A 23962-nucleotide genomic window follows, 5' to 3' on the forward strand; every position below is an offset into this window, starting at 1 on the left:
TTTTAATGGATCGTAGAGCTGATGATTGAAAGCCTCCTGGGGTGTTCATGGAAGCTTGTTTATATAGTAGGGCTTTATGACGGGAGAATAAAAAAATTAAACCTTTAGCTTAGCAGAAGTTAACACAAGCAGTTTCTCTTTAAATTTAGATAAAAGCTTCTGAATTTAGCTCAAAGAAGACATGACTGCAGTCAGATCCAAGAATAGTTTCTCCCAGAATAAGACATTTGTACAGAACAGTTGAGGAAATAATTAGCTCAATGAAAGGGTATAGTTTGTTAAAACTTCCAGACCAGATGTGTTTGGTTATAAATCTGCATTTATTATTCAAAGCTGAGAAAGTCAAAGATTTCAGTTCTGTGAATATGCAAGGAAAGGGCTTCCTAGCACTGGAATGGAGGTCAAAGCAGGAAAGTCAAACCCACAGATTTGATAGGGCAGCACAATTTCTCTGGATTTTCCAGCGATGGTGCTGGAGAGTAGATGGGATTTTAGTTTGCTGAGTATTTGAAATCTTTTCAAATGTGTTCTACTTTTGTTTTAATCTATTTATTTTCCTTTTCTCAATTCTGTTTTCTTGTTAAAACATGGAAGACCACCAGTTTAAATTGGAAAAAAAAACAAAGTTTGATCTATTGAGTCACGTTTCATTCTGGGATCAGACTTGTCGAGTAGTAATGTCAGCCAGGATTATAACACCCATCATCCTGAAAATGGCAGCTCCAACACAGGACTCCTTTCGAGCATTGAGAACCAAGATCAATAGTGATAGTTCACTTTTCAGTGATTTGGACAACACTCACAATCTGCCAATGTAAGTAATAGCCACTTGGTTAAAATGTCTGGATCACAAAAGAATTAATGTAGCATTGGTCATCTGCATCCCAATTCTGACCATATCTTGTTCATCCATTGGCCATTTGTGTACTCACCTAAATTGGTGCTCACTCCAATAATGCCCCCTATTTAAAATTTTCAAACTGGTGTTCAAATTCCTTCCCAATTTCATGACCATCTCGGTGCTCCTCCAACTCAGGTTTTTTTTTTGTACACACCTGGTTTCCTTTCCTCTATCCTTGGTCTTCAGCTCCCAGGGCCTCAAGCACTAGAATTCCCTCCTGAACTGCTCCATCATTTTCTCCCAGCCTTGAAGCTGATCCTTAAAATCTATTCCTTGAAGCGTGATTTTGGCCAGTTACCCTAATATCTCATATGGCCTGGTGTTAACCTTGGATTGACAGCATTCTTGCGAGATACCTTTGCAAATACAGACCACCTCTGCAAAATGGCAGGTTAAGTATAAATTGAGTTTTGTTGAGATGCCCCCTTACGGTTCCAAAGCCTGCCCAAAAGATTACCTAAGTTCAGGCATTTCAAAAGGAGCCAGGTTGAGGTATAAGAAAGCTAGCAGTGTTTTCAGAACTGTTCTCAGCAGGTATCAGCATCTGCTGTAGTAAATGGAAGCAGGGAGTAAAACAAAATAATGCAAATTGAACAGAAAGACAGAAGAAAATAATTTCTAGCACCTTTTACCTTCTCAAAACAACCCAGGATTTGACTAAACAGGATGTGCAGGGTAGGTGGATTAACTATGGGAAATGCAGGGATAGGGTGGGTCTGGATAGGATACTCTTTGGAGGGCGGTGTGAACTCAATGGGTCAAATGGCCTGCTTCCACACTGTACTAATCCTATAAACCGAGCACATTTGAAAAGTCTTCACTGTTGTATTGTAGGAAATATGGCAACCAATTTGCACGCAGGAAACTCCCACAAATGGCAGAGATAAAAATTGGATAGAATCAGCTTGTCAGATCTTGTTTGAGGGATAAATATTGGCCACGGCACCATGTTCTTCCTTAAAGTAGTTTTATAGGATTTTTTTTGCATTCAGCTGAGGGAGCAGACAGAGTCTCTGTTTGATCATTTTATGTGTACCTCAGACAATGCAGCATCTCTGCAGTACTGCACTGGACCATCAGCCTAAATTTCATGTAGAGTGACTTGAACCCAAAAAAACTTTCTTATGCAGTGGCAAGTGAGTCAGCCACTGCTACAGCTTAACCATCACTCTTGAAAAGAAAAACCGTTCTGGATTAATTAATAATAGAACCACAGAAGATAGGCCGAATGGCAGCTTTCCACGTGCCAGCTCTTGAAAAGACCAACTCAGTAAGTCCTACTCCTCTGCTTTCTCCTCTTTCGCAATCGGAAATGTTTCTCTCAATTTACTCCGCTCAGACCCCCCGTGATTTTGACCACTTCTATCAAGTGTCTGCTCATCTCCTCTGAAAGGAGCACAGCCCCAGCTCTGCCAGTATATATATGAAACTGAAAATTCTCATCCACCAATAATTAGTTTAAATCCTCTCTGCACTCACTCCACTGCCTTCATATTCTTCCTAAAATGTGGTGAACAGAAATTGAGACAACGTTCCAGTTGAGGCCAGGCCAGTGTTTCAAAAAACATTCACTGCAATGTTCTTGCTTTTGTAACATAAGCTACAGTTTACAAAACCTTGGATCCTAAACCCCCAGCTCAGTTCCTTGGCTCCTGCCTTCCCTCCTTTTGCTGAGGAAAGGGTAGGATTCAATTTCTTTGTTCTTCCTACCAAAATATATCACTTCACGCATCTCGGTAATAAACTCAAGAGCATAATTTTAAAAGGGAAAGATTTAAAAGGTACCTGGGGGGCAACATTTTCCACACAGGTGGTGGTTCGTATGTGGAATAAATTGCCAGGAGTAGTGTTGGTGGGAGATACAGTTACAAATTTAAAAGACATTTGGACAGATACATGAATAAGAAAGGTTGAGAGATATGGGCCAAACGCAGGCAAATGAGACTAGTTTAGTTTAGGAAGCCTGGTCAGCATATACGAGTTGGACGGAAGGGTCTGTTTTGGTGCTCTGTGACTCTATAGCTTAATCTGCGATGTGCCTGCTCATTCGCCAGCAGTAAGAGAGGAAAATTAGCTCAGTTGGCTGAACGGCTGGTTGGTGATGCAGAGTAAAACCGACAGTGTTGGTCTAATGAGAGAGCAGCCCTACAGTCAGGTAGGTCAATGGAGACCTTTTACATTCCACCAGTCTGCCTACATCCATCTTCATGATACCCATCACTATTCTCCTCACATTTCAAGAGTCTTCCAAGTTTTGTGTCTTCAGCACTTTTGCTATCATTCCCTGTACAAGGCTAGGTCATTAACATAGTTTATGAAAAGTAGCAATTCAAGTAACAAGTCCTAGAGAACACCATTTTATATGTCACCCTCTTATCCACTAAACTATCATCTATTGCAGTACCACTCTGTTTCCCATCATCTAGCCAATGGAATATCCATGCTGCCAATCCCCTGTTCAATCCATGGACTGCAACTTTGTTGGCACATCCATTTCATGGTAATTTTACATGGCACACCATCGTATGCTTTTTGGAAGTTCAGGTAAAATCAATATTTTAAAATTTTATATTTAGTAGTAGGAGTTTATAATTTAACAATTAAAAATTATTTTGAATATTTAAACTACATCAAACTCATGAGAAACTATTTGGGGAGACACAAACGAGCGTCTCTTTGGAGTTGACAAGAGAACAAAACTTGACTGACCCCTTCTGTTCCAAACTGATATTACATTCACTCAGTTGTGTTGAAAGATTATTTTAGCACTTTCGTTACACTGCTCGGAAACAGTCATTCAACACAGATTCAGACCCTTCAGTCCAACTGATCCATGCTGATCAAGTTTCCCAAACTAAACTAGTCCCATTTGCCTGAGTTAGGCCCAAACCCCTGTAAACCTTTCCTATTCATGTACCTGTCCAAATGTCCTTTTAGATGTCGTAACTGTACCTGCATCTACCACTTCCTCAGGCAGTTCATTCCACATACAAACCATCCTGTGTGAAAATGTTTCTGCTCAGGTCCCTTTTAAATCTTTTCCCTCTCAACCTAAACCTATGTCCCCTAGTTGTGAACTCCCCTGCCCTGGGGAAAAGATCTTTGCTATTCACCTTATCTATGCCTCTCACGATTTTAAAAAAACTCTATAAGGTCACGCCTCAACCTCCTACACTCCAGTGAAAAATGTCCCAGACTATCCAGCCTCTCCTCAGAACACAAACCTTCCATTCCCTGGTCAAGACTGCTGATTCATTGTACAGAGCTGCTGCTCAACTTTGCCAATGTTGACAACTCTGTTAAGTTACACCTAAACAAACATTCTACTCTTTGTGAATTTCATGCTGGTTATGTTAGCGCTGTTGATTGAAACACTTCCACAATATGAGCGTCTAACACTACTGGATAACTAAAATAAATTGCTGGAGAAATTCAGCAGGTCGGGTAGCATCTGTGGAGAGAAAACAGAGTTAACATTGTGAATCCAGTGAACCTGATTCAGAGCATTCTGAAGGGTCACCAAATTTGAACCAATAACTCTGCTTTCTTTCCACAGATGCTGCCCAACCTGCTGAGTTTCTTTAGCAATTACTGTTTTTGTTTCGGATTTTCAGCATCTGCAGTTCCTTGCCTTACTTCTGGACATCTGTCGGGTCCTCATTCAAAGTAGCCCAAGTATTTTCTTCAATCTTGTCAGAGAAGGCGCCATTTCCCACATCAAACATCATAATCTCAGAACGAGATCGACAATTCAGCACCTACGTTTTGTTCTTTTATAAAAGCTTCCACACAAACAGAAACACGGTATTCGAGAAGTATGATTAGGAGTATCAAGAAACAAACATAAACATTTAACATTGTAAAGTAAACGCAGGATAAAACTGAGCAGAGCAGGGAAGTCCCTAGCTGCAGAAGCTTTGAAATTGTGTCGCAGAAGGTTAATAACATGTTTCTGATTAAATTCTTTTGCTTGCTTTTTCAAAGAACCTGTTCAAGCCGTTCAAAAAGGAAAGCAAAATATCAAGGGCACTGAAAAATAGAAATAAAATTGAAAGTGCTGGAAACACTCATCTGCAGAAGGTGCTATCAGATTCTGCTGAGATGTTCGACTCAATCCTGACAGACTGAGTGTTGTATACGTGGACTGAATGCCTGAAATGATCTGGTATGGATTGGGATACCACTGCTCTAATCTAACTGAAAGAGTCAGAGTGAGTACACGATATGAAGCTTATGTAAATTTACAGACTACGTGAACATGATCTACAGTATCATTAGCCTCAGGTCTGTCGTCCACAAACTCCTCCTTTATTCTGACTGAAGCCCCATGACATTAAGACCATACAAAATAAGAACAGGAGTAGGCCATTCAGCCCCTCGAGCCTGCTCTGCCATTCAATAGGATCACTGCTGACACAATATTCTTCATATCCACTTCCCACATCATGGCTTGGTATGGCAACTGCTCCGCCCAGGACCATAAGAAACTACAAACCATCATGCAAGCCAACCTTCCACCCACTGACTCCATCTATACTACTTGCTGCCTTGGGAAGGCAGCCAACATAATCAAAGACCGATCTCACCCCAGTTATAATCTCTTCTATTGGGCAGAAAATACAAAAGCTTCCACATGTGTACGAACAGATTGAAGAACAGCATTTTCCCCACTGTTAATAGACTTTAAATTTAAATGTTGATCTCGCTCCTTGTGTGCCTTCTCTGCAGCCGTAACATTGCATTCCTCACTCTGTTCTAATACCCTAATGCACTTTGTGTGTTACGATCTGCCTGTACTGCATGCAAAACAAAAAACTTTTCATTGTACCTGGGTACATGTGACAAGAATAAATCAAATCAAATTCTTGCATCTTTCCCATAACTCTTAATTCCCTGACATTTTCACAGTGGCTGTTAATTTCTGCACTCAGTGAAGCATTAACCCCTTTGGACTCTCATACACAACATATCCATCTACCTTGGATTCCAGCATCTGCAGTTTTTTTTGTCTCATATCCAGAACTTTGTTGTTCAGAAGAAGCATGGTTAATATAAAGAGAAATTTCTACTAAAACCGCACACAATCTCAAAAAGAAGAAATGTTATAGTTATATTACAGAACTACCTATTACAATCTGCTAGTACTATGGAATGCACCTCATTTAGATTGCAGCATTTATGGCATTAAGCACCAGTGACATTGAAGAAACAATTAAATGATTCACTTATTTGTCCACACATTTAGTTGAACCTGGCAAAGATGTTCCTCAGACAACCGAGAAAGCAGTACAAGTCGGCTGTGGGTACGTGGATAGCACACTTGCACAGGGTCAGAAGGTTGTTGGTTCAGATCGCACTTCAGAAACACGTGCCCCAAAATTGAGGCTGACATTCCCATGCAAAGTGAGGGAGTACTGCACCGGCTTTTGCATGGAGGTGAGAGAGGGGAGGGGGGAGGGGGGAGGGATTAGAGGTCAAAAAAGCAAAGTTCAATCTTCCTACGAACATCAACTGGATGATAAAAGACCCTGTTGCAGTATTCAAAAGGGAGAAGACAAGCAGTGACTAACTGCCTTACATTAAATGATTATTTATGTCATTCTCATACAACCTGTTCAATATAAAATGGCTGCCTTGTTTGCCTACATGATAACTACACCTTCATTTCAAAGTGATGCACTGCATGTGAAACAACGCGGAATTCCCCAAGATATATTACAAGGCCAAAGGCTTTTTCTTCCCTCTCCCTCACGGAGGAAATGGTTCAAGTTATTGGTGACACGAAATGTACTGATCAGCAAAACATTAAGGAAGGAACTTGAAGGACTGGCAACTCTGGAGAGCAAATTAAGCCATTGCGGTTTCCCAACACAAAATGGATGCCTTACCTGCCATCTTGTAGTCCCATAACAATAATTGGGCTGTCTCCTGGTTTCTCCATCGGACAACCAGTGTCATCTTCCTCTCGGGCCGTTACAGGAATATACTCCATGCACAAGACCCAGGAGCTAACCTGGAAGGACTTGACATGCTTGGGAGCAGATCTGTTCAAGGAGAAGAGATCGACCTGCCCCAGCCTCTGTTCTCGCCCACTGCCAATCTGTGAAAGGACACAAAGAAGGAAAAGGAACAATGTTAAGTTTTGCTCTGCTGCCTAAAAAGGGACCGTGACTTGTATCATTAACAGATTCTTGCTAGTGTCAGGATGACTTACCCAAAGGTATCCCTGTGCAAGACAGGTACTGGCAATGGAGATCCCAAGTAAGGATGATTGCACTGGAGTGTGAAGAGCTGTTTCCGGCTAGATAGAGAGGAAGGCATTTAAGTGGTTAATCAATGCACACATTCTTCTTTTACCTGTCGTATACCATCTACTGAACAGAATAATCCTCATTCTCCAACTGAGGATGTCCATACAATGTGGAAGCAACAGCCACTTCCCATTTGTATTTTCTACTATTCACATCAACACAATTATACAAAAAGGACTGCGGATGCCAAAAATCAGAAATTGCTGGAGAAACTCAGGTCTGGCAGCATTGATGGACAGAAAGCAGACTTGACATTTCGGGTCCACTACCCTTTTTCAGGACAAAATTACCCAAGTCATAATCAGCATCTGCCTTGGCGATCTCAATGTTGTTTCTTGCACTTGCTGTCTTTTCACTTTGCATACGTCTGTGATGGTCAGGGCAAAGATCCTCTAAACTGTCAAAAGCCTAGGAAACCGTTTTATACACACTTGCTGCTCCCCAGCTCCTTGGCTACCAAAACTAAATTCTGTTGTTTAGTCCTGTTGCACTCACTTTCTATGGTATAAAAACTTTGAATAAAGGAGTTGTATTCATCAATTACTGTCTTTCTCCAATTGTCATGGTAAAACCACAGTACCCAGTCCCAGATCTGCGCAGGAAGACTACTCAATGTATCATCACTGATAAACACAGCACAGTCTGGGGCCATTAAAATCACTACTACTCAATTTAACTCCGCTTAACACCAAACCTTTTTGTTGATGTCAGCACATACTCTAGGTTTCTCAAATTAGAAAATAAAACACCAAGAGCTCTGTGAATTTTCATTAGGTTTACCCAAAACAGACAGAACAAATTGCTCAGTCTGAAAATATTTAACTGTTCTCCTAATCAATTGCTACACTTCAGGCAGAGTTACAAACCAGTACTGCTGCTGGGGAAGCATGGTAGCTCAGCGCCTAGCACCGCTGCCTCACAGCTCCAAGGACCCAGATTCAATCCTACCCCCAGGCACTGTCTGTGTGGAATTTGCAAGCTCTCCCAGAGTCTGGACAGGTTTTTCTCCAGGTGCTCCAGTTTCCTGCTACAGCCCAAAAGATGTGTAGGTTAGGTGGATTGGCTGTGTCAAATTACCCTGTAATGTCCAGGGATGTGGGTTAACCATGCGAAATATGCAGGGTTACAGGAATGGAGTGAGTCACTCAGAGGGTTGGTGTGAACTTGATGGGCAAAATGGTCTGCTTCCACATTGCTGGGATTCAATGTTACTTAAAACCTTCACAAGAGTTGTGAATCTTGATAGCAGGAGAAAAGTGGCCAACTTTGGGAAGGTGTAGTTACTGCCCTGTTTAACTGTCCTTCACCAGGAGAAAGATATAAGCTCCTCAACACTGCAAGACAACATGCTTTAGCCATGATAACCAGCAGGCGGTGCTATCATTGGCCTCCAGATACCTGGTTCCAAGAAGATGATGTCAAGCCAATTTCTTCTTCTTAGTCTGAACTCATGCACTTACATGCCAAATACAGAAGATTTCACATTGTAACCTGGACAACTACAGTTACTTGTCACGTCAAATGCTGCAACATTAGACTGTATACATTAATCATTTTCATAATCTGCTGGCAACTACTACTCCATTCAGTCTCTAGTGATCCAGAGATCATGCCGAAGGAAATCTACGTCAAGTAAATATTTAGATAGAAAAGTTTATAAAATCAGAAGGGACATGGATCAGGCGAATAGCCATGGTCTTTTTCCCAGGGTAGGGCATAAGTGAGAGGGGAAAGATTTAAAAGGAACCCAAGCAGCAACTTTTTCCACACAGAGTGTGGTACATGTATGGAATGAGCTGCCAGGTGAAGTGGTGGAGGCTGGTACAATTACAACATTTAAAAGGCATCGGGATGGGTACATGAATAGGAAGGGTTTAAGAGGGAGATGGGCTAAATGCTGGCAAATGGGGTTTGATTTATTTAGGATATCTGGTCGGCATGGACCAAAGAGTCTGCTTCCGTGCTGTACATCTCTATGACTTATTGCGGTATTCAATCAAATCAGCTTCTCTTCTCCATTTTTAGGTTGCCAATGGGGGACACTGCATTGGCAATATTTACCGATGGGACTGAAAGACTGAATTGAAGTGGCTAATCCAGGAGTTGTCATTAAAATAAAACTAACATACCAACTCCCAGATTTTGCAGGCAGACTGCTCAAAGTAACATTGCTGATAAACTGTGCAGTAGGTGGCAATTTGAACATTCTTCTGGAGTTGGGCTCCTTTGAAACAAACTGGTGAAGTGGCTGCCATATTCAATGGGTACTCCTTTCAGTTCCACCCAAAAATACAAAATGCAATGTTAGTAGCGATTGCCTCTGCTACAAAGCAGGAGCTGGAACAGAGACACTAGGAATCCGGAATCTACTGGCAACCAAACGATTGAGATGCATTACATCCTTATACAAACATATAAGCGTGTTTGATTGTCATCAGCTTCCCTTACATTTGATTAAAATGCTCAGAAAGTAAATGCTGTATAATTGTCGACAGATGGTTGAAATTTTCACATTTAAAATAAAAGAGCGAGGGACATAGGTAGAAGTCATTCATGCAAATTACTATTATTTCTGCTGGAATATGATTAAAAGCTGTAATTATTTGTTTCTGCCAGTCACTACACAAAGGCCAGACAGCTGCAGTTTGCTTCTATGTTATCCTCATAATTATAAAAAACCTTTATATATCCAACTGCCAGTCACACTCCATTGAGAGGACTAGGACCAATGAGTTCCGTGGTCTCCAAACACTCTTTGTAACAACCAACTAATTGACTGATTCACACATTCCGAAGGGTCATACTGGATTTAAAATTTGAAACATAGAAAATAGGAGGAGTGGGACATTCAGTGCTTTGAACCTGCTCCACGGCCATGATGATCATGGCTGATCATTTAACTCAATAGCCTGTTCCTGATTTTCTACCATATCCTTTGATCCCTTTAGCCCCAAGCCCTGTATCGAAAGCCTTCTTGAAATCTTAGTGTTTTGAACTGCTTTCTGTGGTAGTGAATTCCACATAATTACCACTAACTTGGTTAACTCTGTTCCTCTCTCCAAAGCTATTCTCAGACCTGCAGAGTTTCTCCAGCACTTTCTGTTCTGATTTCACATCTCCAGCATCTGCAGTATTTTGCTGGGATACACACGCGAGCTTGAACTCTGTCACAATTTGGAGGCTGCAAGTGTATCATCCAGTGTCGCCCTGAACTTAAAACTGAAAAGGTTAGAGAACTGAGCCTGGGTCTGGGACTGTGCTGAGTTGGCTGAGCTCAAACAAAGTACCAACTGGAATCCTTTCATAAACCTCTATTTCCCAAACTCAAGAAAGTCAACCTAAGCTCATAGTCCTTTTGTTCATTTCAGTGACTCCTGTGAAATCTCAGGACTTGTCCACATCTTCCTTCTTAAATACAACTACAGCCCTGAAAAAAAAAAGCAAGTGTAGATCATCCTTTCCATCAAATGTCAGGTAGTTAAAATTTGCAAAACAGGATTTCATACCAGGAGGTAATGGCCTAGTGCTATTATCACTGGACTGTTAATCCAGAGACCCAGACAACGTTCTGGGGACCTGGGTTTGAATCCCACCAGAGATCGGACGGTGGAATTTAAATTCAATAAGTATCTGGAATTAAAGAGTCTAATGACGATCATGAATCCATTGTCAATTGTGTGAAAAACCCATCTCGTTCACTAATGTCCTTTAGGAAAGGAAACTGCCATCCTAACCTGATCGAGGCCAATGTGGTTGACTCCTAACTGCCCAGAGGGGCAATGAATGCTGGCCTAGCCAGTTACACCCATATCCCGTGAATGAATAAAGAAAAATAAAACTTCACACAGAAACAAATCTTTGTGAAATAAATAGATCAAATTGCTCAGATCAATTTACAGAGAGCACATAATCATGTAAAAGCATACTGGGAGAAAAGAACAATCTCTAATATTTTCTTTCACATCCCATTTGAGTCTCTATCTCTCCATCTGTCTACATGGCTGCACTAACCATCAATACTCAACAAATGGTGATGATCTAACTTCTGCTTTGTACTGATGCATTATTTCTTGGCTTTGTAAATCCCCAAGCTTTTCAAGCATCATTATTTCATGTTACAGATTCAGCATAAACAAGGTACCTACACCCAAACCAAAGTGCACAGAAATACCTCAAATATTTAACAGAGATAGTAGGAACTGCCGATGCTGGAGAATCTGAGATAACAAGGTGTAGAGCTGGAAGAACACAGCAGGCCAAGCAGCATCAGAGGTGCAGGAAAGCTGACGTTTCGGGCCTAGACCCTTCTTCAGAAATGGGGGAGGGGAAGGGGATTCTGAAATAAATAGGGAGAGAGGGGGAGGTGGATAGAAGATGGATAAAGGAGAAGATAGGTGGAGAGCAGACAGGCAGGTCAAAGAGGCGGGGTTGGAGCCAGTAAAGGTGAATGTAGGTGGGGAGTTAGGGAGGGGATAGGTCGGTCCAGGGAGGACAGACAGGTCAAGGAGGCGGGATGAGGTTAGTGGGTAGGAGATGGGGGTGGGGCTTGAGGTGGGAGGAATGGTTAGGGAGGCAGGGACGAGCTGGGCTGGTTTTGGGATGCGGTCGGGGGTGGGGAGATTTTGAAGCTTGTGAAGTCCACATTGATACCCTTGGGCTGCAGGGTTCCCAAGTGGAATATGAGGTGCTGTTCCTGCAACCTTCGGGTGGCATCATTGTGACACTGCAGGAGACCCAGGATGGACATGTCGTCCAAGGATTGGGAGTGGGAGGGGGAGTTGAAATGGTTCGCGACTGGGAGGTGTAGTTGTTTGTTGCAAACCGAGCGTAGGTGTTCCGCAAGCCTCCGCTTGGTTTCCCCGATGTAGAGGAGGCAACAACGGGAACAGCGGATACAGTATACCACATTAGCAGATGTGCAGGTGAACATCTGTTTGATGTAGAAGATCTTCTTGGGGCCTGGGATGGGGGTGAGGGGGGAGGTGTAGGGGCAGGTGTAGCACTTCCTGTCATTGAAGGGAAAAGTGCCGGGTGTGGTGGGGCTGGAGGGGAGTGTGGACCGGACAAGGGAGTCACGGAGATAGCGGTCCCTCTGGAAGGCAGATAAGGGTGGGGAGGGAAAGATGTCTTTGTTAGTGGGGTCAGATTGCAGATGTCCTCGTTTTTCAAGGACTGCAACTTCCCCTCCACAGTGGTCGAAAATGCCCTCGACCGTGTCTCTCACATTTCCCGCAACTCATCCCTCACACCCCCTACCCGCAATAACAACCAAAACAGAATCCCCCTCATCCTCAAGTACCACCCCACTAACCTCTGAATCCAATGCATCATCCTCCAACACTGCTGCCATCTGCAATCCGACCCCACTACCAAAGACATTTTTCCCTCCCCACCCTTATCTGCTTTCCGGAGGGACCACTCTCTCCGGGACTCCCTTGTTCGCTCCATACTCCCCACCAGCCCCACCACACCCGGCACTTTTCCCTGCAACCGCTAGAAGTGCTACACCTGCCCCTACACCTCCCCCCTCACCCCCATCCCAGGCCCTAAGAAGACCTCCCACATCAAACAGATGTTCACCTACACATCTGTTAATGTGGTATACTGTATCCGCTGTACCCGTTGTTGCCTCCTCTACATCAGGGAAACCAAGCGGAGGCTTGCGGAACACCTACGCTCGGTTTGCAACAAACAACTACACCTCCCAGTCGCGAACCATTTCAACTCCCCCTCCCACTCCCAATCCTTGGACGACATGTCCATCCTGGGTCTCCTGCATTGTCACAATGATGCCACCCGAAGGTTGCAGGAACAGCACCTCATATTCCACTTGGGAACCCTGCAGCCCAAGGGTATCAAAGTGGACTTCACAAGCTTCAAAATCTCCCCTCCCCCGACCGCATCCCAAAACCAGTCCAGCTTGTCCCCGCCTCCCTAACCATTCTCCCACCTCAAGCCCCATCCCCATCTCCTACCCACTAACCTCATCCCGCCTCCTTGACCTGTCTGTCCTCCCTGGACTGACCTATCCCCTCCCTAACTCCCCACCTACATTCACCTTTACTGACTCCAACCCTGCCTTTTTGACCTATCTGTCTCCTCTCCACCTATCTTCTCCTTTATCCATCTTCTATCCGCCTCCCCCTCTCTCCCTATTTATTTCAGAATCCCCTTCCCCATTTCTGAAGAAAGGTCTCGACCAGAAACGTCAGCTTTCCTGCTCCTCTGATGCTGCTTGGCCTGCTGTGTTCATCCAGCTCTACACCTTGTTATCTCAAATATTTAACAACTGAGTTATGGGCCATGCTTAAATAAACTGGACTAATGGAAAATCGAAACAGGAATTCTGCATCCATGGGTACAAAGGTGGGAAAGAAAAGCAAATGCTGCCCAACAGATAAATAAAAGCAGAACACTGTAATTGCACAAAAACAGTGTTAACTTCTGTAAAGAGAAAAGGTGAAAGTCTTGGGTCAATAGCCTTCATCACAAGAGCAACTACAGCATGGACATCGGTTTCTACTCAGTCAGCAAACGTGAAGCTAAATTCTTTCTACCTCCCATATCGATCTAACATTCATAAAGTGAAAGCAGCCATATTGCATGGGGGAGAGAAGTGAAGAGGGAGATTGCTATTTCCTAATTGCTAAGAGTTTTGAGACTTTCCGTAAGGCAAACCATCTTCCCATCTCTTCACATGGAATATTTCACTCTATTAAAGGTAAAGGCATCAAGGGGTACGAAGAGAAAGCAGGAATACAGCAGAGATAGAGAATCAGCCACTATCACATTGAAAGGTGGAGCAGGCTCAGAAGGGATGAATAGCCTACTCCTGCTCCCAGTTTCTGTTTGTATTGATAGATGATATCGAAACATCAAGCTGTTGTTGTTAGTTGACATAGGTTGGAGTACTGAGCAATGTACACTTACTAAATTTCAAAAATCTTGACCAAGAGGGTCAGTCTTTGGTGTTAGTTCACAATGTGTCATCTGACCTTTGGATAGTTCCTACACAAAGTGGACACACTATAGCACAATGAGTCAATGAATCATGAAATGCTCTGAACCCATGGTCAACGGGCTAAAGAGCCCACAACTATTGTAACCATGGTTTCTGCTCCCAATTGTGAGCAGCACTAAAAGACTGAATCTGGGATTTTCCTTCAGTGACATTAAAATGCAGCACTGTGGGAACGCTTTGGTGCCAAAGATGTTGATGTCCTGTTGCTCAATCATTCAGCAAGTCTAAATGGCCAGGAAGCCAGTAGCCATCTCTTGGATACAATTCTATTACAAGTGAGCAGACTGCGTCCACTTTACTCATTTGTATCAAGCAATAAGCCCTGTTGACAGCTACACAGCAGGCACTCGTGGTACTATCTTATTTCTCTCTCCCCCATCCCTCAAAACTCTCTCTTCACTGACAACTTCAGCTCTGTTCACAAGCTGTCAGATTTGCCACCCCAGTTAGTCTGCTAACCTGCCCAGTAGCTGAGCTGGGTGTCCCTTTCAATACCCAGTCAAATAAGGTCTGCTAAACCCAACAGGTAGACTTGGAGTTATTACCCAGTCCATCTTTCAAATGGGACCTCAATCCAAAATCCCACTCCACCATTCATATGGAGCAACTCTGCATGGGCTATGTTTGGAGTCACTGAAAGATGTACAGCAGATGTTGAGTGATTGAAAAGATCTGCTAATGCTGACAGACCAGCAATCTCCTACAAAGCAGAAACCTGTGTAATATCGTGAAGAGAGGAAAGACGATTAGATATGAATGAGATGTGGATGCTGACACACCTATATGAAGCAACCTGAAAAAGGGCACAATTATGAGCAAATACTTCAGGGAGTCAGTGCAAATTATGGAAACGTCCAAAACTATAACTAAGAAATGACCATTGTTGTGGAGAAAGCAGGGAAATGGGGCAGGGCAGGTGATGGAGATTAGGTTGTCAGGAAGAGGAAAAAGGCTGCCAGATGGTAGGATATGGTGGTGAGAAATTTGGATGTAATGTGTTTGAAAGAGGAATGAGTGATGGACAGGAGATTAGGTGGAATGGCAGAAACGGAGGGAAAAAGAAAGTCTACAAACCGATGGTTCAGATGACCATGTATAATCCACATGATTATTCAATGGCGAGCCAGGAATTCTTCTGGCATCTTCATCAGGTTTCCTTCTTCAATCAAAACCAGCAAAAACAGATCAACTGCTCATCAATCTTAATCGCAAGATCTTATCTACTAATTGGCAGCCACGACCCACATAGCAACAATGTAATTTTGAACACGCGTCCATTTCATTTTACCGACAGCCAGCTTGTCTCTACCGTACACTAATGCATAAGCAATCATGAATAAAAAGTTTTAATGTCTCACTAAGTTTTCAGCCAGATGCTTCATCCAATACAATCTGCTTCCAGCTTCCAATTAACATTTAGATAACATTGGATTTCAGACAACAATTCATAGTTTCAGTGTCATGCCGAGATAATTAGGTATACTCCACAAAGAACCATTGGCATCTCTCGAAGACACACGAACAACTGGTCACAGACAGTTTGACAGCCGCAACTCCAAATGTGTGGGACAAAGCAAGAAGGTGGACACAATGGGCCAAAGGGCCTCCTTTTGTGACTCAACAGGAACTGAACCCGTGTCATTGCCGTCAGTGTTGCATCATATGCTAGCCATCTAAGCCAAACCACCATACTTTCCCCTCAAATCCATAAATCTAAAAATTGGAGTCAAAATAGTAAAGAGCGATTGTCCAAATAAAATAGTGCCTGGGATAGGGAAATCAAAAATATTGCTACCACTTAGTCTGTTCCCCACCACATGAGAAATAATCAGATTAACTGTCAACAAAAACTGGACATTTATTTATGGGATAATTGGCAGCCAACATTCACTACATTTTCTTCTTTTATATCCTGGATTAATATTCTCGAGTTGCTAAATGCACCATAAAGTAGATTGCAGTGGAATGGTGTGCAAATTGACCATTATTTCCACATCTCTAACTTAAACGAATTGTAAATTGAAAGTGTAGCATGCTAAAACACAGCTTAACTTGTGAAAATAACTTGGAAGTACAAATTCAATTATTTCCCCTGTATTTGAAGTAAAGTTGCTGACCATTTGTTTAGATTTTGGATAATGAAAAGTCTAGATACAGTGTTTGCTTAGGTAAAAGATTCAGATACAATTTAAACATTGGCAAGGCAGGAGCAAGAAGCTGGAGATAGGCCTTTGAAGTCGGCAATACAAATTGTTTCAAGCTGTCTTGGGATAAAAGGTACGGCACAAAAACAATAAGGCAGCAAGGCACATCTGATCTGTGGGAAAACAACTGTGGTTTAAATGGCTGAATGGCTTTTCCCCTGCACTTGAAAATCCAACCTTTCAACTTTAATTTGCACCAAGGGAATGTACTACAAATGACCACTGGAATTGGCTCAAGTAAAAACTTTGGTGTATGGAGCCCAGATCTTGAATAGGGAATATTATAATTCTCAAAAACATAATCCTAAGATTATGTAAAGCTGCGTCCGTTGTGGTTCAGAAGCGGCACTCATTGCAACAGTGAGTCAACTTCAAAAAGTACTTCAGTAATTGCAAAGCACTTTGGAATATCCTGAGGTTGTGAAAAGCATCATTATAAATGCAAGTTCTTTCTATCAAAGGCCACAACATCAAAGCCAGGATTAAAATGCGAATCGCTGATCAAACATGCAAGAAACGCCGATTTGTTTTTACAAAAAGGCAACAGATACCTTTTTGCTTTATCTCGAGCTCACCTTCAGGTCCTGACATTTTGAGCTGTACATGGGCATATGACAGGCCAGCAAAGGGCAGCAAAGTGGAGCCTTTGTTTTTCCGTCATCCTCAATACAGAGCCAGCCAGGCTGGTTATCTTTAGCTGCGGATGAGAGAGAATGTGAGAGAGAGAGAGAGAGAGAGAGAGCACAAGAGAAATCAGGCATATACCAAGACAGCTTAAAAAGAAACAGACTTTAAGCCCACTACAGAATAGTTTAAGCACTGAATTCCCGACACTAATTCTCAATTCAGTTATGGGCTTCAACTCACTCAAAATATGGTCTAGTGATTTTTTTAAAATGGGATTGTTCAGCTTTAATTCTCTGCCACTGCTCCTGACATGACCCATTTGCTTCAAGGAACCGTGGAACGGCTTCTGATCATCCTGGGATACCTTGTTCAGGAGCTCATTCATCATAAGCCTTAACCCTATTATAACGTTTCTCATGCCCATGGGTCTTTCAGGGTAGAGTTCCAACTAACCACCACCTAATGGGCACAGTGGCACATTGTGATTCCAGTTGTGACATCCCTACAGCCACCCTGACTGACAAGGAGTGGCCAAATCCAGCTGCCTCTCTGAGTTGGCAGGCTTCAGTGTTACACTGGGTGATGCATATACCACAGCTTTCAGGAGAACTGATCTTTTGAATGCTAAATAGGCGGCCCTGTTGAAGCCACTGATTGAAGAGGAAAGTTGCACTGAACAGCAATCACATAATTCCCACTCAGCCATTGTTGGCCACCCTTTTGATCTAAAACAATGGACAAGGGACGATGTGGCATCCCACGCTGGCTGAAAAGCTATTATCATCCATTCAATACAATGAAAGGCTGGGTATAACTCTGCTAATGTTCTATAAATTACTGGCGTCTTTCAATTAAGTGTGCTCAACATGAAGAGACTCCTACACACCTTAATAGTGCGGCTAATTAATCTCAATAACAAGCTGACAGATCAAATTTATGAAGTGAATCCTGTCAGATGTGGCAATTTTTTGGTATCAATGCACACAATGCTCAGCAGGAAGTGTCCATTGTGGCAGGTTGATTCAGGACATGCTATAATTATTCAAACAAGGTATTGTGAAAGTGGGTTGGTGGGGAGGTGGGACGAGATAAACACCCTGGGATCACTTCAGTGTTAGTGGACAATGAATGGGAGTTGTTTTATTTGTCTCCTGCTCACCTTCCACAGAAAATGAAACCATTTCTGTTTAGGAGTTCTCCACTTGCTTCAGCACAAGCTCCACGACATGGCTAAGGTCACCACACTTTTATGTTGCATTCTGCCGGCAATTTATTGAACGCAAACAAAGTTCTGATTTTCTCAAGTTACTGTTAGCCTTTATTTCTACAAGCACTACTACGGTCACCAAATAATCTCTCCTTTTCTAGCAAAGCACAATTGCAAATCCAGATACAGTTCCACACCCAATCTTGCACCACTGAGGTTCACACTTGTTAACTACCAATAATCCAAGGACTCCATGACGTACTAGAGTTCATACAATTTGTGCCTAACTGGTCATCTTTCAAAGTTTCAATGGATGACCAAACCAAAACTAAGATGCATTTAACCTACGGCAAAAGTTTCCACCCACTCACTACAACATTGGTGTGGGCGGTTGACTGTAAAGTTGCAAAGTTCAGAATTATTCTGTGCTCCCACCTGTGGGAAATGCTCATAATTGCAGGCCCAGCAACAAGGAGATGAATCCACATCCAACAGTGTGAGAAGACAGGCCTGCGGAAATCTGAAACATACTAGGAGAATGCTGGAGAAACTCAGGCGGGCTGGCAGTATCAAAGGAGAGAGAAACAGAGTTAACCTGAAGGTTCCTGAAGGAGAGTCATACTGGACTCAAAAAGTTAACCAGTTCTCTCTCCACAGATGCTGCCAGGCCTGCGGAATGTAACCTATACATATTGATTTGAAAAAGTAAGGGGTGGGTAAATGTTACACTTTAAGCTGTAGATTCTGGCTCCTCTAGACCATTACCTACTTAGTGCAACTTTAGCCATATGCAGCCGATTCACCCAGGAAATCTTACTGCGAGGGTTCGGCGTATTGAATACCACCATAAAGCTGACCGGTCTTCCAGACCTTTAGGAAAGGATTAAAGAGGGAGAGAGAAAAATATAATCAGTTTAGTTTACTGGTCAGCAGAAATCTTCAACTGCTCTCAAAAAGCAAAGCATAAGATTTTTGTTGTTATTAGGTTGTTTCCAGAGAAGCCCCTCAGAGAATAAGCAGCTGTAAATTGTAGATTAAAAGCTTAAGCTTCCTCAACCTCCATAAAGACGTGTGGAAACAGGTTTAGAAAATGCATCTTTTAGAAGAAATCCCGCTAAATCAGTTATTAAATAAAAGACACTTAGTACCCAATGCAGCTGAGATACATTTTTATTAAGAAATGTCAACCCACCACATTTTTAAAAAAGATTGTGTCATTTAAAACATATAGGGTTTTCAAAATATCACTGTGAAAGAGCCTGTCGCAAATCCTTGGCTGGAAATATATAATCAGATTTGTGTGGCGCTGACGCAGTCTGTTATGGACACACTGCTAAGCAAGATGCTGAACTTGTACAAAATTAGACAAACACAGCTCATCCTACTGTGATGCATTCAGAACCTCCTCTTTTGCTTTTCGTAATTTTCTCCCCTCGTTACTTGTCATGGAGTCATACAGCACGGAAACAGACCCTTTCGTCTAGTCAGTCCACGCCAACCATGATCTCAAGCTAAACAAATCCCACCTGCCTGCGCTTGGCCCTACCCCTCCAAACATTTCTAATTCATGTACTTACCTAAATATCTTTTAAACATTGTAACCATACCCGCATCAACTACATTCTCTAGAAGTTCATTCACACGTGAACCAGGTGTGTTAAAAAAAAAAAAATCTCTTTCTCCACTCACCTTAATATACCCCCATTCTTGAAATCTCCCACCCTAGGGAAACCATACTTGTTATTCACCTCATCTATACTCCTCATGATTTTATAAGCCTCTGTAAGGTCACCTCTCAACCTCCTATGATCCACATGAAAAAATTTCCAGCCTGTCCAGCCTCTCCTGAGAATTCAAACCCACCATTCCCAGCCACATTCTGGTAAACCTCTTCTGAACCCTCTCCAGTTTAATAATATCTTTCCTATAACAGGGAGACCAGAACCAGACACAGTACTCCTCAACATAACGTCCCAACTCCTATACTCCAAGGTCTGAGCAACGAAGGCAAGTGTGATAAATGCCTTCTTAACCACCCTATCTACATGTGATGCAAAGTTCAAAGACTTATGTACCTGAACCCCTAGGTCTTTCTGTTCTACAACATAACCCAAACCTCCCTTTTAGTTGTATACGTCTTGCCTTTGTTTGTTTTGGAGGTATCGATTGTCCCCAAGAAAACCGAAAACCTCTGGAGAGCTTACTATAGCAGCCAAATAGTGTGTGTAACCTTAAAATACACGGTATTAGGGCATGGGAAGGCAATGGCTTTGTGGTAATATCGTTAGACTGCTAATCCAGAGACCCAGGTTCAAATCCCACCATGGAAGATGGTGTAATTTGACTTCAATAAAATTTGGAATTAAGATTCTAATGATGACCTTGAATCCATTGTCAATTGTTGGAAAAGCTCATTTGCTTCACTAATGTCCTTCAGGGAAGGAAAAAGTGCCATCCTTACCTGGTCTGGCCAGTATGTGACTCTAGCCCCAAAGCAAAACAATGTGGTTGACTTTTAACTGCCCTCTGGGCAATTAGGGATGGGCAATAAATGCTGCCTAGCCAGTAATGTCCTCATTCCATGAATGAATAAAAGAAAAAAAAATTGACTGGGAAGTTCATCGCATTTAAGTGCAAATGCTGTACGTTGGATCTCAAACAAAGACGAGATGGTACACAGGAAAAAGATTGAGTGCTTAACAGCATGGTGTAAAGACAATCTCTCCATCAAAATCAGCAAAAGGAAGGTGCTAGTTATTGACTTCAGGAAGCAGGGTGGAGGGCACGCCCTTAATGGGGCAGCATGGTGGCTCAGTGGTCAGCACTGCCGCCTCGCAGCACCAGGAACTCGGGTTCGATTCCACCCTCGGGCGACCATCTGTGTGGAGTTTGCACATTCTCCCAGTATCTACATGGGTTTCCACCGGGCGGTCCGGTTTCCTCCCACAGTCCAAAGACGTGCAGGTTAGGTGGATTGGCCATGTTAAATTGCCCATAGTGTTTAGAGTTGTGTAGATTAGGTGGGTTGTAGAGGGATGAGTCTGGGTGGGACGTCTGAGGTTCGGTGTGCGTTTGTTGGGCCGAAGGGCCTGTTTCCACACTGTAGGGATTCTATGATTAACTGCATCAATAGCACTGAGGTGGAGATGATAGAGAACACCAAATTTCTGGGAGTGACAATCTCCAACAATTTATCCATCCACATCAAAGCGACAATCAAGAAAGTATATCAATTCCTCTGCTTCCTCAGGAGGCTAAGGAAATTCAGCATAGCAAGAAAGACACTTACCAATTTTTATAGATGCACCGTAGAAAGCATCCAATCTGGACACATTACAGCATGGTATAGCAACTGCTCTTCCCAAGACCAAAAGAAACAACAGAGAGTTGTGAAAACAGCCCAGTCAATCAGGCACTCACCCTCCCATCCATTAACTCCACCTACACTTGCCACTGCATCAGGAAAGCAACCAACATAATCAAAGCTCCCTCTCACCCTGCTTAAACTCTCTTCCACCTTCTTCCGTTATGCAGAAGATATAGAAGTTTGTATACACATATGAACAGATAAGAACAGCTTCTTCCCCGCTGTTATCAGACTTTTGAATGGACCTCTTTAGCATTAATGTTGATCTCTCTCTGCACCTTCTCGGTAGCTGTAACATTGTATCCTGAATCTGTACTGTACAAGTTGATCAGGATAACAGAACAATCTGCCCGTAAGGCAACACTTTGCACTGTACCTCGGTATACATGACAGTAAATCAAAAAATCAAATCAATCCTTTACACAACCGTTCCAACACCCAGATACGTTCCAGCAGGGAAAGTCACAGGACCAGAACGTGTTTGGAGAACTTTGATCTTTCCCACTCCCTAATTCAGGGGAACAGAGGCCAAATGTAGCAGTAATTGGAGATGATAGAAATCAAATTTTTCACGGTGTGGTTCAGATATGCATCTCCCCTTCACAGCTCAGCTTTTGATTGATCTTCATATGTAGTGTAGGCTTTTTAAACCTCTGCTGGGATTGGAAGTAGGCGATCATTGGCTGGTGTACCTGGTCCCCAGTCCCATGCCCATCCCAGGATGGGAGCACAGCAGGAATTAGCTAATTGAGGTGAGCAGGCCTACTAAAGCGGCTTAATTTTCCCAGTTGGTTTCCAGGTCGTGCATGCAGTTCTAGTCACCGCAGTATAGGAAGGATGTGATTACACCGGAGACGGTACAGAGGAGATTCACCAGGATGTTGCTTGGAACGGAGCATTTCACCATTGAAGGAAGGCTGAATAAGCTTGCATTTTCTTCTTTCGAGTAGAGAAGGTTGAGGGCGAACATGACAGAGGTGTATAAGACTGTGAGGGGAATGGAAATGGTGGATAGAAAGCAGCTGTTCCCCTCATTCAGAGAGTCAAAACAAGGGAGCACACTTTTAAAGTGAAAGGAAGGAGGTTTAGAAGGGATCTGAGGAAAACATTTTTCACCCAGAGGGTGGGGGGAGGTCCAGAATGCACTGACCAGGAGAATTGTTAAGGTGGGCAGCCTCAACTTTTAAAAAGTATTTGGATGAATGGCATAACATTCAAGGCTATTGGCCTATTGCTGGAAAGTTAAAATAGAGTAGATAATATTGCATCTTTGGCAGTATGGACTAGATGGGCCAAAAGGCCTCTCCTGGACTGTATGTGTCTATTATTTTAGGTGGCATGGGAGGGTTTAAGCTGCATGAAGGTAACTTCTCAGTGGTAGATCCGAGGGGACTGAAAGGGCAGTGCTCCAGATAGGCTTAGACACTTGCCTCCTCACTGCTGCCATTCAACACTTGCTTGGCACCAGCAGTGCCTACTGGCTGTCTAACAATGACCAACTCTGTTGCCAATCTTCCAGCTTCCATTGTGGCAGCCTCGTGACGAAGGTCACTGATTTCCTTCAAATTGAAAGATAGGGCACCTCCATCATAGCACGCAGCAGCTACTTTGAAGAGAGAAGGTTTCCTACAGGCCCTTCAACTTCAAAAGTCTGATCTTTGTCGTCAACTGGACAGCAAACCTGCGCTGACGATTCGAGAGGAGTCATACCATATACAAAACAGTGTGTGTCTCTCTCTCTCTCTCTCTCTCCATAGATGCTGCCAGACCCACTGAATTTCTCCAGCACTATGTGTTTTTATTTCTGCTCTGGCCATTCATCACCAACCCCCAGAAAAATCATAACAAGAATCCATTCTAACACAGTGGGGACTTCAATTCCCCATTTCAGCCAGTTGACAGGGTTTAGAAACCACAGGAAATTCCAGTCTACATTTAGTTAAGTCGGAGGGGGGAGAAAAAGAAAAAGTGTAGCTTCTACCCCAGGGACCAGGCAAAAATTATCCTCCATATCCTCACCACTGGCTCACACGCATCAGATGCAACATGGAATCGTCTAGACACAGATTGCATGGCCAGCCTTGTCGGTCTTTCCTCTCATCACATCCTCCAGAAGAAAAAAAAATACATGAAAAATAATTAACCAGATATTACTGCCAAAGAACACATTCAGGTGTTGCTGGAGATGTGAAGCAGAAAACAGAGAATGGTGCAAACACATTTCAGGTCAGTTTGCATCTCAGAAGCAAAACTAAAAGATCACGTCTCGGAAGGGGCCATCCAGGAGAATGCTCATGACCAAACGGGTGAAGACTGCCCGAATA

At 42.9% G+C, this 23962-nt stretch overlaps 1 protein-coding gene across 8 annotated transcripts in view; it reads right to left on the reverse strand.

The window, feature by feature from the left end:
* Positions 1 to 23962, reverse strand: part of LOC109918601 (rho guanine nucleotide exchange factor 10-like protein) — a 184708-nt gene that overhangs the window by 21482 nt on the left and 139264 nt on the right. For all 8 annotated transcript variants that reach the window (XM_048615132.1, XM_048615131.1, XM_048615133.1 and 5 more), the window contains 4 exons: positions 19041 to 19141; positions 17013 to 17134; positions 7116 to 7202; positions 6790 to 7001 (listed from right to left, as the gene is read on the reverse strand). In XM_048615132.1, coding sequence (XP_048471089.1) covers positions 6790 to 7001; positions 7116 to 7202; positions 17013 to 17134; positions 19041 to 19141 — 522 coding nt within the window. The remainder of the gene's footprint in view (positions 1 to 6789; positions 7002 to 7115; positions 7203 to 17012; positions 17135 to 19040; positions 19142 to 23962) is intronic.

The sequence above is a fragment of the Rhincodon typus genome, chromosome 31 (assembly GCF_021869965.1).
Source record: "Rhincodon typus isolate 14 chromosome 31, sRhiTyp1.1, whole genome shotgun sequence".
Lineage (NCBI taxonomy): Eukaryota > Metazoa > Chordata > Chondrichthyes > Orectolobiformes > Rhincodontidae > Rhincodon > Rhincodon typus.